The 17,711-nt window shown below is 47.7% G+C and overlaps 1 protein-coding gene across 1 annotated transcript in view; it reads right to left on the minus strand.

Annotated features, from left to right (window-relative positions):
- The window catches only part of MAP2K5 (mitogen-activated protein kinase kinase 5), a 247,457-nt gene extending 230,364 nt beyond the window's left edge, over positions 1 to 17,093 (minus strand). Inside the window, exons 1-3 of the mRNA XM_040342241.1 lie at positions 16,878 to 17,093; positions 12,847 to 12,895; positions 6,808 to 6,875 (exon numbers count right to left, since the gene is read on the minus strand). Of these exons, the coding sequence (XP_040198175.1) occupies positions 6,808 to 6,875; positions 12,847 to 12,895; positions 16,878 to 17,012 (252 nt within the window). The 5' untranslated portion in view covers positions 17,013 to 17,093. The remainder of the gene's footprint in view (positions 1 to 6,807; positions 6,876 to 12,846; positions 12,896 to 16,877) is intronic.
- Between the last annotated feature and the right edge of the window lie 618 nt (positions 17,094 to 17,711).

Here is a 17,711-nt window from a genome sequence, read left to right on the forward strand (position 1 = left end):
TTAATTAAAGACACCTATCCAACAAGTGACACAACTTGCACCTTCCCCTTACCCTTTTCCCCTAAAAACACCATTTTGGTACAAAGATACAAAAATGCAAAAAAGGTACAGCAAGTCCACAGCATAAATCATACAAAACTGCTGCTCGTCTGAGCCACTAACTAAACAGGTCAACAGGGTTCCTTCCAGTGCAGGGGTCTCAAACTGGCGGCCCTCCAGCTGTTGTAAAAACTACAAGTCCCATCATGCCTCTGCCTGTGGGAGTCATGCTTGTAACTGTCAGCCTCGCAATGCCTCAAGGGACTTGTAGTTTTGCAACAGCTGGAGGGCTGCCGGTTTGAGACTCCTGTTCTAGTGGGTTCCCCAAACACAAAACAGGCAGCACCTGCAACTTTTTAGTGATCTGTCAGGACTCAACCTTTTCACGCAGCAGAATCCCACAGGAAAGAGAGCCCTGAGCAACATTCAGCTTGTTTACGTAAAGGCCTGTGGGTAGTTCAGACTCATGAATTCTGCCTACCAGGAATGGAGACTTTATCCCACCTAACAATCTTCAAAGTCTTCACGTTGCAGGACCCAGAACAGAAATTTATAAAGATTCTAAAAGGAAACAAAGGGCCAGATTTACAAGAGAGATACAACGGCGTATCTGAGACACGATTGTCGTATCTCTGCGCCCGATTCATAGAATCAGGTTACGCATAGATAGCCCTAAGCTCCGACAGGTGTAACTGTGTTACACCGTCGGATCTTAGGCTGCAATTCTAGGCCGGCCGCTAGGTGGCGTTTCCATTGCGGTCGGCGTAGAATATGCAAATGACTAGTTACGGCGATTCACGAACGTCCGCTTTGCCCGTCGATCTAAATTTACGTCGTTTCCGTAGAGATGCGTCGCGTAAAACTAAGCATGCCCTCTAGGTGGTCTAACCAATGTTAAGTATGGCCGTCGTTCCCGCCTCAAATTTTTAAATTTCACGTCGTTTGCGTAAGTCGTCCGTGAATGGCGCTGGACGCCATTTACGTTAACGTCTAAACCAATGACGTCCTTGCAACGTCATTTAGCGCAATGCACGTCGGGAAATTTTAGGGACGGCTCATGCGCAGTACGTTCGGCGCGGGAACGCGCCTAATTTAAATGGTCCCCGCCCCATTTGAATTAGGCGGGCTTGCGCCGGGCGGATTTACGATACGCCGCCGCAAGTTTACAGGTAAGTGCTTTGTGAATCAAGCACTTACGCTGTAAACTTGCGGCGGTGTAACGTAAATGGGATACGTTACACCGCCGCAGCGCAACGCAATTCTCTGTGAATCTGGCCCAAAAAGTTTATTTTCTCCATTCAGGCATAAACCTTGGAGGTCCATACTGTGTGTATAAGAGAAAGCTCACCCTGCTCCTTCCTCCCTGAAAGGCTGCTGAGAGGGGGGGGCAGGGTAAGCTGGGCTGCTCAGAGAAGGACTTAAATGGCTTCAGTGCTTCTGCTATAAAATTTAAAGATGAATTGCTCCACAGTACCTTCAGCTACAGAGGTCCCAGAAGTAGGGTTGTCCCGATACCACTTTTTTAAGACCGAGTACAAGTACCGATACTTTTTTTCCAAGTACTCGCCGATACCGATTACCGATACTTTTTTTCAAGTACTCGCCAATATCGATTCCTTTTTTTTTTCTCATGTGACAGTGGCACATGTGTCAGTGGTTTTATTTTTTACAATTTGTTTTTAATTTTTTTTTTATATATTTTTATTTATTTATAATGCTTTCTTTTTTAAGGGGGGGGGGGTGGACCGTGTCAGTGTGTTCTTTCTTTTATTTTTTATTATTTTCTACAATCATTTTTTTAAATTATTTTTTTTTTATTATTATTCTTATTCTTTTTTTTTATCAGCCCTGTTGGGGGGCTTTGGTGAGATATCAGGGGTCTTAACAGACCTCTGACATCTCCCCTTTGAGACAGAGAAAGGGACTAAGGACACAGATTCCCCAGTCCTTTTCTCAACAGCCTCAGATGCACTGAAAATGAATGGAGTGGGCGTTTCTATGCACAGGCTAAGTGATTGACGTATGACAAAAGCTTCCCCTCGGCGCATACGGCCGCGTCACGAGTTGCCGAAAGAAGCCGAACGTCGGTGCGCAGGCGCCGTATAGAGCCGACTCGCAGTTTGGCTTCTTTCTGCAACTCGTGACGTGGCCGTATGCGCCGGGGGGGGAAGCTTTTGTCATACGTCAATCACTTAGCCTGTGCATAGGAACGCCCACTCCCACGGGATTCACTACCTGGAAGCCGTGGGGGAAATAACGAAAAAAACGGTATGTACGGCAAAAAAATAAATAAAGATCAGCATACTGTCAATGTCAGAATTGAGCTCAATGTAATGTTAAACATTTTTTTATAGGGTGAACCCCCGCTTTAAGATATGTGTGTGTGTGTGTGTGTGTGTGTGTGTATCAGCCCCCCCCTCCCCAGCCCCCCTAAAGCCCTATCTAGATCCAGCGATGTACACGAGTGCCTTAGCAGTCCAGGACCCTCAATCCAGACTGGCTGGGACACAGCAGCATCACCATTGTCTCCCTTTGCTTCAAAGTCAGTTAGCCAATCAGGAGAGAGAAGGGACAGGGCAGAACCGTGGCTCCGTGCCCGAATGGACATATACGGAGCTGTGTCTCGGCTTGGGTGCCCCCATAGCAAGCTGCTTGCTGTGGGGGGCACGCGACAGAAGAGAGGGGCCAGGAGCTCCGAAGAGGGACCTTAGAAGAGGAGGATCTGTGCAAAACTATTACACAGAGCAGGTAAGTATAACATATTTGTTATTGTTAAAGAAAAATAAATGAGACTTCAGTATCACTTTAAAGGCTTGCCAGCCCACTTTAATTGAAAAAAAACGTAACCACTTGCCACCGGACGATGTACCCATAGAATGTACCCGTGATGTACCAGTAAGATGGGAAAGTTGCATGGCAAGAAAAGCAGGAGACATGCTTGTGTAGGGTTTATTTTTATATGCAATGAGTAGAAGGATTTAAGCGGAGTTCCACCCAAAAATGGAACTTCACCTTTAACCACTTAAGGACCGCCTCCTGCAGATATACGTCGGCAGAATGTCACGGCTGGGCACAAGTACGTACAGGTACGTCCTCTTTAAGTGCCCAGCCGTGGGCGCGCGCCTGCGACCCGGTCCGAAGCGACCGTGACCCGATCGCCGCTGGAGTCCCGCGATCGGTCCCCGGAGCTGAAGAACGGGGAGAGCCGTGTGTAAACACAGCTTCCCCGTTCTTCACTGTGGCGCCGTCATTGATCATGTGATCCCTTTTATAGGGAAACACAATCAATGACGTCACACCTACAGCCACACCCCCCTACAGTTAGAAACACAAATGAGGTCACACTTAACCCCTTCAGCGCCCCCTTGTGGTTAACTCCCAAACTGCAACTGTCATTTTCACAGTAATCAGGGCATTTTTAATGCATTTTTTGCTGTGAAAATGACAATGGTCCCAAAAATGTGTCAAAATTGTCCGAAGTGTCCGCCATAATGTCGCAGTCACGAAAAAAAAAAAAAAAAAATCGCTGATCGCCGCCATTAGTAGTAAAAAAAAAATAATTAATAAAAATGCAATAAAACTATCCCCTTTTTTGTAAACGCTATAAATTTTGCGCAAACCAACCGATAAACGCTTTTTGGTAAAAAAAATCGCAATAATAGGTAGAAGAATACGTATCGGCCTTAACTGAGGGAAAAAAAAGTAAAATATCCCAGTGTGCATTGCTCCAAATGACGTCGCAAGTACGTCATTGGTTTCGACGTGAACGTAAATGACATCCAGCCCCATTCACGGACGCAAACGATGTAACTTTTTAAAATTTCGACGCGGGAATGACGGCCATACTTAACATTGGCTGCGCCTCATATAGCAGGGGGCAACGTTACGCCGGGAAAAGCCTAACGTAAACGTCGTAACTTTACTGCGTCGGCCGCGCGTACGTTCGGGAATTCGCGTTTCTAGCTAATTTGCATACTCAACGCGGATTTCGACGGAAGTGCCACCTAGCGGGCCAAAAAAAAAATGCACTCAAGATCCGGCAGCGTAAGAGACTTACGCCTGTCGGATCTAATGGATATCTATGGGTAACTGATTCTAAGAATCAGACGCATAGATACGACGGCTCAACGCAGAGATACGACGGCGTATCTCGGTTGAGAATCTGGGCCTATATATTTTGCGCAAACCAATCGATAAACGCTTATTGCGTTTTTTTTTTACCAAAAATATGTAGAAGAATACTTATCGGCCTAAACTGAGGAAAAAAAAAGTTGTTTTATATATTTTTGGGGGATATTTATTATAGCAAAAAGTAACAAATATAGATTTTTTTTCAAAATTGTCGCTCTATTTTTGTTTATAGCGCAAAAAATAAAAACCGCAGAGGTGATCAAATACCACCAAAAGAAAGCTCTATTTGTAGGGAAAAAGGACGCCAATTTTGTTTGGGAGCCACGACGCACGACCGCGCAATTGTCAGTTAAAGCGACGCAGTGCCAAATCGCAAAAACTGGCCGGGTCCTTTAGCTGCATTTTGGTCCGGGTCTTAAGTGGTTAAAAAAAAAAAAAATTGTAGGAACTTCACTTTAAATATAACCTTTACTGCAATATACACACATACATACACACCCCTTCCTATGTAGGCCCACATGAATATCACTAATAGATTCCAGTTGGTTACAGACCGGTAGGAAATGTGCAATCCCTTCAGAATGAGGAAGAGAGGCAGCTGACAGCCTGGAGGGGGTTAATTACCAATGAGCCGTAACTTTAAGTACTGAATAAAAAAAAGCTAAGAAATTGATAGTTCATTTATCCGACACAATACCTAATGCACAAGTCATTAAGAGAGATTATTCCTAATGTACTGTTCACACTAAAAAAAAATCAAGCGAGACCTCAACCCTTAAAGTCATAAGAGACCATTTGTGTCTTCAGGATCTGGCGATGACAAATGAATGGGAATGTAGAGGACTACATACAGCAGGCACATCCAAAGTCCGGCCCGCGGGCCAATCTCGGCCCGCGTTTCCGTTTCGGACGGCCCGTCTGGTAATTTTGGCATGTATAGGTTTTGTGGCCCCCAACGAATCCCCAAAAGATGAATATGTAGGATGATTAGGTGGGGTGGAAATAAAGGAAGAAAAAAAAAAAGAAAGAAAGAAGTTTTGCCCAAAATGTGGCTTTAACCACTTGCTTACTGGGCACATAAACCCCCTTCGTGCCCAGGCGAAATTTCAGCTTCCGGCACTGCGTCGCTTTAACTGACATTTGCGCGGTTGTGCGACGTGGCTCGCAAACAAAATTGACGTCCTTTTTTTCCCAGAAATAGAGCTTTATTTTGGTGGTATTTGATCACCTCTGCAGTTTTTATTTTTTGCGCTATAAACAAAAAAAGAGCGACAATTTTAAAAATATATATATATTTTTTACTTGTTGCTATAATAAATATCCCAATTATTTTTTTTTTTAAATATTTCTTTTCTCAGTTAAGGGCGATACGTATTTTTCGACGTATTTTTGTAAAAAAAATAAAAAAATTGCAATAAGCGACTGGTTTGCGCAAAAGTTATAGCGCCTACAAAATAGGGGACATAATTATGATTTTTTTTTATGATTTTTTTTTTTTTACTAGTAATGGCGGCGATCTGCGATTTTTATTGGGACTGCGATATTGCGACGGACGTATCGGACACTTTTGACACAAATTTGGGAGCATTCACATTTATACAGCGATCAGTGCTATAAAAATGCACTAATTACTGTATAAATGTGACTGGCAGTGAAGGGGTTAACACTAGGGGGTGAGGAAGGGGTTAAATGTGTATCCTAGGTGTGTTCTAACTGTGTGGGGGGAGGGGAACTGACTGGGGGAGGTGACCGATGCTGTGTCCCTATGTACAAGGGACACAGATCGGTCTCCTCTCCTCTGAGGCCCCGTACACACGACCGAGTTTCTCGGCAGAATTCAGCCAGAAACTTGATCGGAGCCGGACTCTGCCGAGAAACTCGGTCGTGTGTACACTTTTCAGCGAGGAAGCCGACGAGGAACTCGTCGGGCCGAATAGAGAACATGTTCTCTATTTCCTCGTTGTTTAATGAGGAAAGTCGGCCCGCCGAGATCCTCAGCGGCTTCAACACTGAACTCGACGAGGAACTCAATGTGTTTGGCACGTCGAGTTCCTCGGACGTGTGTACGGGGCCTGACAGCACGTGGAGCTCTGTGTTTACACACAGAGCTCCACGTCCCTGCTGTGTTACCAACGATCGCGCGTACCCGGCAGACATCGCAGCCGCCAGGTACACGCATCGGGTCCCCAGCGATGCGCCGGGACAGTGTTTACCCGCTGCGCGCCCCCCAGAGGCGCGCGCGGGTAATGCACTTTAAATGACGTCCAAAGACGTCCAGTTGGCACCTGAGAGCCGCGCTGTTGACGTCTTTTGTCAATAGCGCGGGTCTCAAGTGGTTAACAAAAGGAAAATCCCCAAAAAGACAGCAAATCTTGTCATTTATAGGGCAGTTTTTACCACAGGGTTTGACAAATTTGCTTGGAATCTAGGAGCCAGCTAAAAAAAGTTAAGAGCCAAAAAACCCGTCCCGCCGAGCTCGCGCGGGCTCAATTAGCGGCGATCGCGCCGGCCTGTAATTGAGGCCGCAGCTTTGCGGCCTTCGCAAAAGCCCTAGGCGCCAGGTCACAATTTGTCGCAATTGCGACCTGGCGCCCGGATTTTGACGAGGCCCGTTTTACCATGCATGGGATTACTTACATAGGACAGCATAGCCTTCATCTCCTCATCACTCCTCACCGTGATCCGGTCCCCATCCTCATCTTCATCTACAGGAAAATAATAAAATGGTCTAATTATTGTCTCACCTCATACATACAAAAACATCACATGGGATATTCCCATTACTACTATAAATTATTCCAGTGCACAAAGAATCGTTTTCTCTCCCGCCTGAACAGAGCGAACGTTTTGAGTGCAACTCCGGACAAAACAATCTTTATTTCTTTTAGACAAACGAGAAGGGTTAACATTTTGGGTTTTCATATCGGAGGTCTCGTTGCAGAGATTTCCCTTCACTCCCGGTCATAGGTGCACCCCAAAGCTCGAACACACATGTATGTGTATGCATGTACACTGTATTACCAAAAGTATTGGGACACCTGCCTTTACACGCACATGAACTTTAATGGCATCCCAGTCTTAGTCCGGAGGGTTCAATATTGAGTTGGCCCCCGGCCTTTGCAGCTATAACAGCTTCACCTCTTCTGGGAAGGCCGTCCACAAGGTTTAGGAGTGTGTCTATGGGAGTGTTTGATCATTCGTCCAGAAGTGCATTTGTGAGGTCAGGCACTGATGTTGGAGGAGAAGAACTGGCTCGTAGTCTCCACTCCAATTCATCCTAAAGGTGTTCCATCGGGGGTGAGGTCAGGACTGTGCAAGCCAGTCAAGTTTTACCTTAAAGCGGAGATCCACCCAAAAGTGGAACCTCCGCTCATCGGATCCCCCCCCCCCTCCGGTGCCACAATTGGCACCTTTTGGGGTGGGGGACGGACAGGATACCCGTCTTTGAACAGGTATCCCTTCCTACTTCCGGGAGTCCGGGGGGCATGGCCCCCGACGTCAGCGTGGGGCTCCCTCCTCCTCCCCCAGTCGCCGGGCCAATAGGAGAGAGGAGTGGGCCTCGCCGCACGAGCAGTAGGGTTCCCGGTGTGAAGCGGAAAGGGTACCCTTACCCGCAATGGCGGCGGCATCACCCGACAGCTGATAGAAACATCAGCTTCGGTGCCGACATCGCTGGACTCCAGGACAGGTAAGTGTCCTATTATTAAAAGCCAGTAGCTGCAGTATTTGTAGCTGCTGGTCTTTATTATATTTATTTTGGGAGGAACATCCGCTTTAAACTTGCTCATTCTTTAAAAAAAAATTAGGAGCTCTGTTGAGGAGCTTTGATGAAATATCAGGGGTCTAACAACACAGACCCCTGATGTCTCACTATTGAGACAGACAGGGACTAGAGGACAGAGGATCCCCAGTCCCTTTCTCTGCAGCCTCAGCTACACAGGCCAGTCAATGAATGGGAAGTGCTCTGTGCTGAACGGCTTCCTGTTCATACACAAACTGAAGCATAGTAAACAAAATGCACTACATTTAAAACTAAATTAACTACGCTTCAGATATGAATGCACACATGAGCGATCGGTACTGGTCACTCAGGAAAAGAGGGGGCTGGTAAATTACATTTACAGTGCCTTGAAAAAGTATTTATACCCCTTGAAATCTTCCACATTTTGTCATGTTACAAACAAAAACGTAAGTGTATTTTATTGGGATTGTATGTGATAGACCAGCACAAAGTGTCACATAATTGTGAAGTGGAAAGAAAAATGATAAATTTACAATTATTCTATTTTTTTACAAATAAAATATGTGAAAAGTGTGGGGGGTACATTTCTATGGCGCCCCCATGAGGCAATACTTTGTAGAACCTCCTTTTCCTGCAATTACACCTTTTCTCTTGCCTCGTGTCCGCCGTCTCTGGCCATCTCTTGCGTCATTTCTGACGTCTCTGGCCATCTCTTGCGTCATTTCTGACGTCTCTGGCCATCTCTTGCGTCATTTCTGACGTCTCTGGCCATCTCTTGCGTCATTTCTGACGTCTCTGGCCATCTCTTGCGTCGTGTCCGCCCTCTCTGGCCATCCCTTGTGTCATGTCATCACTGGTTGACCAATGTAACTTTATAAACCTGTCCATACCTAAACTTCCACTTTAAATGCACATTTGTATTTTTTTCTTTATAAAAGAGTTGCTTGGTGAAGGAGAACGTGGTGAGGAGATGTAACCAAGGCTCCCCAATCAATATTATTTGTCTAACGTCAGGACAGGTAAAGTTACAACCAAGTAAAATTCAGACCCAGATGGCACGCCTTACCATGTATTAAAGGAATTAAGCTAGGTAACCGATAGGCCATCATATCGCCTTTACTTAGACTTAGTTAAATGGGTCAGTTCCTCATGTCCAATACACAGCCCCGGTCCCAATGTTATATAAAGCTGGAAGATATATGACCACAGCAATGAACGCATGTATGTATGTATGTATGTATGTATGTATGTTTTCAGAGCAAATTATCACATTTTTTAATTACCGTATTTATCGGCGTATAATGTGCACTTTTTCCCCTTAAAATCAGGGGGACATCGTGGGTGCGCGTTATACGCCGATCCTCGCTGTCTGAGCGCTGCCGAAAAAGCCAGACCTGAGTGTACTGTGCGCTCGGCTCCGCCCACAGCCACGCGAGAGGAGCGGAGAGAGGCCGATCCTCGCTGTCTCTGAGCGCCGCCGACAAAGACTGAGCCGAGCCGAGGGGACTGCACACTCAGCTAGGCTCGGTCACGCTCGGCTCCAGAGAGGAGCAGAGAGAAGCCGAGAGGAGCCCAACACACCAGAAATCCGGCTCTGCACAGCGCGATCGAAGCGCCAGATTCAAACACCCAACGTTGCAACCTCCGGCAAACGGACGTGACGGACACCAACAAGGCTGGACGGACCGGCAGACGGACGCGACGGACACCGACAAGGCTGGACGGACCGGCAGACGGACGCGACGGACACCGGCAAGGCTGGACGGACCGGCAGACGGACGCAACGGACACCGACAAGGCTGGACGGACCGGCAGACGGACGCGACGGACACCGACAAGGCTGGACGGACCGGCAGACGGACGCAACGGACACCGACAAGGCTGGACGGACCGGCAGACGGACGCGACGGACACCGACAAGGCTGGATGGACCGGCAGACGGACGCGACGGACACCGACAAGGCTGGATGGACCGGCAGACGGACGCGACGGACACCAACAAGGCTGGACGGACCGGCAGACGGACGCGACGGACACCGACAAGGCTGGACGGACCGGCAGACGGACGCGACGGACACCGACAAGGCTGGACGGACCGGCAGACGGACGCGACGGACACCGACAAGGCTGGACGGACCGGCAGACGGACGCGACGGACACCGACAAGGCTGGACGGACCGGCAGACGGACGCGACAGACACCGACAAGGCCGGACGGACCCGGCGCAAGGCCGCAGACGGACGCCGGACAAGGCCGCCCGGCAAGACATCCAAAATGTCTGTTTTTTCCTTAAACTTCCCTTTCCAGCTTGGGGTGCGCGTTATACTCCGACGCGCGGTATACCCCGATAAATACAGTATCTAAAACCAAAAACATTTAATTTTTGTTTAGTTTTGCATTAGAACCCCTCTAAGGTTTGCATTGACGTGTGTCCCAGATGAGGAACTTCATCCATCTATTTGTCCTGATGAAGGAGGAGCTTGGCTTCGTTCTGCACTCCTGTTCAGACACGCTTGTAAGGAAGTGGTCAGTGGCAGCCAATCAGCTGTAACTGGGCGCATTGGACTTGCAAGTAATTTGCGGCATAAAAATATGCAATACCCACCATTTTATTCTCTAGGGCCTCTGCTTAACCACATAACTTCTGGAATGTTTAGGTCTTCTGAGAACTCTTTTGTGCAAGGCATCATTCACATCAGGCAATGCTTCTTGTGAAAAGCAAACCCAGAACTGGTGTGTGTTTTTTATACAACAGAGCAGCTGTTACCAACACCTCCCATCTCATCTCATTGATTGGACTCCAGTTGGCTGACACCTCACTCCAATTAGCTCTTGGAGATGTCATTAGTCTAGGGGTTCACATACTTTTTCCACCTGCACTTTAAATGTTTACATGGTGTGTTCAATAAAAACATGGTAACATTTAATTCTTTGTGTGTTATTAGTTTAAGCCGATTGTCTATTGTTGTGACTTAGATGAACATCAGGTCACATTTTATGACCAATTTGTGCAGAAATCCATATCATTCCAACAGGGTTCACATACTTTTTATTGCAACTGTATCTTCATTTATCAATGTGGGGGTCATAAGGTCATCCTCCTTATCCCTTTATCATGAAACCTTTCCTCCAGTGTAGGCTCATCCATCTACAATAAAGTAGGAGCTCTGCGATTTCCAGCGGTAAAGTCGCTGATTTCACTATAGCAGTTCAAACAGAACCCTCATCAGTAGAATAGCTGGGGCTGCTTATAGGATTATAAAGAGCATCCGGAAAGTATTCACAGAGCTTCACAGCCTTATTTCTAAATGGATTAAATTCCTTATTTCCCTCAAAATCCTACAAACAATCCCCCATAATGACAACGTGAGAGAAGTTTGTTTGAAATATTTAGCAAATTTATTAAATGTAAAAAAACGAAAAAAATCCCATGTACACAAGTATCACAGGCTCCTCCCATGTACACAAGTATCACAGGCTCCTCCCATGTACACAAGTATCACAGGCTCCTCCCATGTACACAAGTATCACAGGCTCCTCCCATGTACACAAGTATCACAGGCTCCTCCCATGTACACAAGTATCACAGGCTCCTCCCATGTACACAAGTATCACAGGCTCCTCCCATGTACACAAGTATCACAGGCTCCTCCCATGTACACAAGCATCAGACTCCTCCCACGTACATACGTATCACAGACTCCTCCCATGTACATAAGTATCAGACTCCTCCCATGTTCATAAGTATCAGACTCCTCCCATGTACATAAGTATCAGAGACTCCTCCCATGTACACATCTGATGTGCCTTTCAAAAACAGGTACAGGGGGGGGGCACATCAGATGTGTACATGGGAGGAGTCTGTGATACTCATGTACATGGGAGGAGTCTGTGATACTCATGTACATGGGAGGAGTCTGTGATACTCATGTACATGGGAGGAGTCTGTGATACTCATGTACATGGGAGGAGTCTGTGATACTCATGTACATGGGAGGAGTCTGTGATACTCATGTACATGGGAGGAGTCTGTGATACTCTTGTACATGGGAGGAGTCTGTGATACTCTTGTACATGGGAGGAGTCTGTGATACTCTTGTACATGGGAGGAGTCTGTGATACTCTTGTACATGGGAGGAGTCTGTGATACTCTTGTACATGGGAGGAGTCTGTGATACTCTTGTACATGGGAGGAGTCTGTGATACTCTTGTACATGGGAGGAGTCTGTGATACTCTTGTACATGGGAGGAGTCTGTGATACTCTTGTACATGGGAGGAGTCTGTCGGTCCCTTGAGCGACTCTATTTACCCATAATAGTGCAGGAATACCCCCGTTTTACATATGTTTTTGAAAGGTACCCGCTCCCACTTCTTGGTAAGATCGGCAATTGGCAACCGGCATCATGTTATGTCCGGCTCCTCCCCCTCCCCCCCCCTTTGTTGCCTTCTGGGACCTGTGTGTGCGACGACGGGACCATTCAGAATACGCAGAGCGACTTGCGCATGCGCAGTAAGAAACTGGCAGTGAAGCCTGAAGGCTTTCACTGCACTGCCAGCACCTGCACCCGAAGCGGACAGACGAATCGGCTTGGGGTGCCGACATTGCGGGGTCCCTGAACAGGTAAGTGTCCTTATAATAAAAGTCAGCAGCTTCAGGATTTTTAGCAACCTACCTTCTGTTTTCTTTCCCCCCCCAGACTGGAGCTCCTCTTTAAGTCACACAGATATGAACGGTACCCCATTGGGAAATATGAGGTGCGACTTGTCATGCGACTTTGGGGTCCAAGTCGCACAAGTGTGATCGGGGGGGAGGGGCCTAAACATTGGTGGAAAGCCATAATTACTACAATTATTTTATTTTTTAGAAGATCAGTCCTACTAGTGTGAAGCATGAGAGAGACTGTGAAAGAAAAATAAAAAACACGCTCCTTACATTCAAACGCCGTCGTCGTCGCGTCGGGGAGGACCTGGCCAATCACATCCTAGAAAAGAACACAAGAAAATTACTGTGATGTTGACTTTTGTTTTGCTGAAAACATTAATTTCATTAATCCGAGCAAAATCCCCAAATACATCACCACGTGAACAACGCGTAAAGTTTTTTTTATTCAAATGCATTCCAAAAAAAATAAAAATGGCGAGTCCCTGTAAATCTCCTCTTTAACCACTTCAGCCTCGGAAGGTTTTACCCCTCTTAATAGGTCCATTTCTTAAGTGGTGATTACTAACTTACTAAATATATTACCGTATATACTCGAGTATAAGCCGACCCGAATATGAGCCGCATCAAAAAACTCACGGTTCGGATCGTTCCTCGGATCAGGAGTCACGGATCGGGTCATTTCTCGGATCAGCAAAAAAAAAAAAAATTCTCCCCCACTGTAATATGGTGGAACCCCCTTGGTGCAGACACCCCCCTCTCAGTACAGACACCCCCCCTAGTACAGACACCCCCCTCTCAGTACAGACACCCCCTCCCAGGTAGTACCGACAGACACACCCCCCCAGGTAGTACCGACAGACACCCCCCCTCCCCATGTAGTGCCCCCTCCCCAGGTAGTACAGACAGACACACCCCCTCCCAGGTAGTACCGACAGACACACCCCCCCAGGTAGTACCGACAGACACCCCCCCTCCCCATGTAGTGCCCCCTCCCCAGGTAGTACAGACAGACACACCCCCTCCCAGGTAGTACCGACAGACACCCCCCCTCCCCATGTAGTGCCCCCTCCCCAGGTAGTACAGACAGACACACCCCCTCCCAGGTAGTACCGACAGACACACCCCCCCAGGTAGTACAGACAGACACACCCCCTCCCAGGGTAGTACAGACAGACACACCCCCTCCCAGGTAGTACAGACAGACACACCCCCTCCCAGGTAAGACCCCCCCCCCCCCAGGTAGTACAGACAGACTCCCCCAGTAGTATGACTCCCAGTGGTGTGTCCCAAGAGTGCAAGCTCCTCCTCCTCTGTGGGTGTAAACAGAGAGGAGGGCCGCCGCCGGGGTGTACCAAGATGGCCGCGGCTCCAGAGCTAGGCCGAAGCGGCGGCCTTTCCTAATGTTATTCCTGCGGCTCCGGAGCTAGGCCGAAGCCGCGGCCTTTCCTAGCGTTATGGCCACGGCTCCGGAGGTAGGCCGAAGCCGCGGCCATAACGTCAGGAAAGGCCGCGGCTTCGGCCTAGCTCCGGAGCCGCGGCCGTAATGTTAGGAAAGGCTCACAGTGTGTTCCGATCCAAAGGGGGGCGACCCGTTCGGATCACGGATCAACTGTGATCAGTTGCACCCCTACTTTGTATCTACAATGTTGTGTAGTGAGTGTACAGCTTGTATAACAGTGTGAATTTGCCGTCCCCTCAAAATAACTCAACACACAGCCATTAACCACTTCCCACCCGCCCGACGACTTTTTACGGACACAATGTGGCTCTTAATTGTCGGGAGGCTGTCTATATACGGCCTCCGGCCACTGGGGGGCGCGCGAGCGCCATGCCCGCCGCGTCACTCAAGTGCCGATGCACGTGCCTGACGGACGCGATCGGCGCTCACAGAGACAGGGACATGAATCTCTGTGTGTGTGTCCATGATCCTGTGATCCATGTCCTGTCAGGGAGAGGAGACCGATGGTGTGTCCCTTGTACATAGGGATAACCATCGGTCACCTCCCCCAGTCACTCCCCTCCCCCCACAGTTAGAAACACTATGCAGGGCACACATTAACCCCTTCCTCGCCCCCTAGTGTTAACCCCTTCCCTGCCAGTCACATTTATACAGTAATCAGAGCATATTTATAGCACTGTTCGCTGTGTAAATGCGAATGGTCCCAAAAATGTGTCAAAAGTGTCCGATGCGTCCGCCACAATATCGCAGTCCTGACAAAAATCGCAGATCGCCGCCATTACTAGTAAAAAAAAAAATAATAAAAAAAATCATAATTCTATCCCCTATTTTGTAGGCACTATAACGTTTGTGTAAACCAATCACTATACGCTTATTGCAATTTTTATTTTTTACCAAAAATATGTAGAAGAATATGTATCGGCCAAAAAATTAGAATTTCTTTTTTTAATTTTTTTTTATTGGATATTTCTTATAGAAAAAAGTAAAATTTTGTGTTTTTTTATTCAAAATTGTCGCCCTTTTTTTGTTTATAGCGCAAAAAATAAAAAATGCAGAGGGGATCAAATACCACCAAAAGAAAGCTCTACTTGTGGGGAAAAAAGGACGCCAATTTTGTTTGGGAGCCACGTCACACGACCGCGCAATTGTCATTCAAAGCGTGACAGTGCTGAAAGCTGAAATTTCGCCTGGGCAGGAAGGGGGGTCTATGTGCCCAGTAAGCAAGTGGTTAATGTCTAAACCGCTGGCAACAAAAGTGAGGACACCCCTAAGATAAAATGTCTTAATTGGGCCCAAAGTGTCAATATTTTGTGTGGCCGCCATTATTTTTAACCCTCTTGGGCATGTAGGGTTTAGGTCTGGAGACATGCTTGGCCAGTCCATCACCTTTACCCTCAGCGTCTTTAGCAAGGCAGTGGTGGTCTTGGAGGTGTGTTTGGGGTCGTTATGTTGGAATACTACCTTGCGGTCCAGTCTCTGAAGGGAGGGGATCATGCTCTGCTTCAGTATGTCACAGTACATGTTGGCATTCATGGTTCCCTCAATGATCTGTAGCCCCCCAGTGCCGGCAGCACTCATGCAGCCCCAGACCATGACACTCCCACCACCATGCCTGACTGTAGGCAGAAGGAGAAAATATGAGTACAGAGGGAGATAATACGGGTATGGAAGGAGCCAATATGAGTACACAAGCTAATATAAGGACAGAAGAAGCTAATAATAGCACGGAAAGAGCTAATGGGAGTACGGAAAGAGCTAATGGGAGTACGGGAAAAGTTAATGTGAGTATGGAGGAATCTTATGTGTACAGAACAAACTAATGTGAGCAAGGATGGAGCCAATAGAAGTACACAAGCTAATATATGTATGGAAGGAGCTAAAAGGAGTACAGAAGGAACTAATGTGAGTACAGAGGGAGTTACTACAAGTACACAAGGAAATATAAGAAGTAAAGAAGCTAATGGGAGTACGGAAGGAGTTCATGGGAGTATGGAGGAATATGATGAGAGTATGGAAGGAGCTAATATGAGGAGTACAAAAGAAGCTGATATGAATATAGAATGAGCCAATATAGATACAGAAGGAGGTAATATGAGCACAGAAGTCACCCCCCCCCCCCCCCCATGTAATGTCATAGGATACAATGAAGGTCCAGGGGGAAAGGTTTAGAGGTTGCACAGGACATGGGGCACATCACCTGGATCTAATATGAGTACAGAAGGAGCTAACATAAATACAGAACACCCCCCCCCCCCCCCCACAGGTATTTCTGTCACAGTATACAATGGCAGGGTCCAAGGGGGAAGATTTAAGGGTTGCACAGGACATGGGGCACATCACATGGATCAAATATGAGTACAGAAGGAGCCAACATAAATACAGAACACCCCCCCCCCCCCCCCCAGGTATTGTTTTCACAGGATACAATGAAGGGTCCAGGGGGAAGGGTTTAGAGGATGCACCATCACCTGGATCTAATATGAGTACAGAAGGAGCCAACATAAATACAGAAGATCCCCCCCTTCCATCCCATGTATTGCTGTCACAGGATACAATGAAGGGTCCAGGGGGGGAAATGTTTAGAGGTTGCACAGGGCCTGGGGCACATCACCTGGATCTAATATGAGTACATAAGGAGCTAACATAAATACAGAAGACCCCCCATGTATTGCGGTCACAGGATACAATGACAGGGTCCAGGGGGAAGGGTTTAGAGGATGCACAGCACCCAGGAGACCATGCCCAGCCCGGACCTGACTCAGGTAAACACAACACAGAGAACCCAGGGGGGGAGTGACGTCACTGACGTGATCTCTACGTCACCCCCTGCGGCCTTCCTCACCAGGATATCCCGGAACAGGAGCTGTGTGGCCGGCTGGACGGTCCAGTCCACGGCGCCGCCGTCAGGGATGCGGATCCGGATGACCAGGGCCTGGCTGTCCATGTCCTGAGGGAACTCGGAGCCCAGTAACAGCATCCCGGCCCGGCGCCGGGTTACATTGTTCGGTGGGGGGGGAACTGAGAGTGACAGGAGGAACCAAAGAGTTCCGAGCCGGAAGCCCGGGGGAAGAAAAAGGGCAAAGGACGCGCCGCCATATTGGAAAGGGGCAAAGCGTCATATGAACGCCAGGGCGCCATGTTACTGTAGGGCAAATAAAAGAGACGTACTGGGGGTTGATGCTTGGATCTTGTCACGTTTCATTACAAATAAAAACCTTCAAACTCTCATTGTATGTGAATAAAATGTTCTAATTTATATATAAATATGGGCTTGTTTACACAGCTGAAGAGCGATCCACAGCGGAGGGGGTGTTTCGTCACATATGGCGACCCATCACATTTGGCTACCCGCTGGAGTGCGCATGCGCGACGCCACCATATGTGTTCCAACACTTTTACAAATGCTAAAAGCAATTACTAAAACGTTCACAAATTCCTTTCAGCTATATTCTTCGTCACATTCGGCTACCTATCACATTTGTAAAAGTGTTGGAACGCTTATGGCGGCGGCACTCCAGCGGGTAGCCATATGTGACAAAACTGAGGTTTGATAGGTAGTGAGGAGGGCTGTCTCACTGCCTGTTTTAAACCCCGATGGGCATTTATGTATCTCATGAAGCCTGACTGGAATACTCCGAGAGGTGACATCATCCTGTCCTCCCTTGTTGCTAGGACG

This window comes from Rana temporaria, chromosome 3 (assembly GCF_905171775.1).
Source record: "Rana temporaria chromosome 3, aRanTem1.1, whole genome shotgun sequence".
In the NCBI taxonomy this organism is placed as follows: Eukaryota; Metazoa; Chordata; class Amphibia; order Anura; family Ranidae; genus Rana; species Rana temporaria.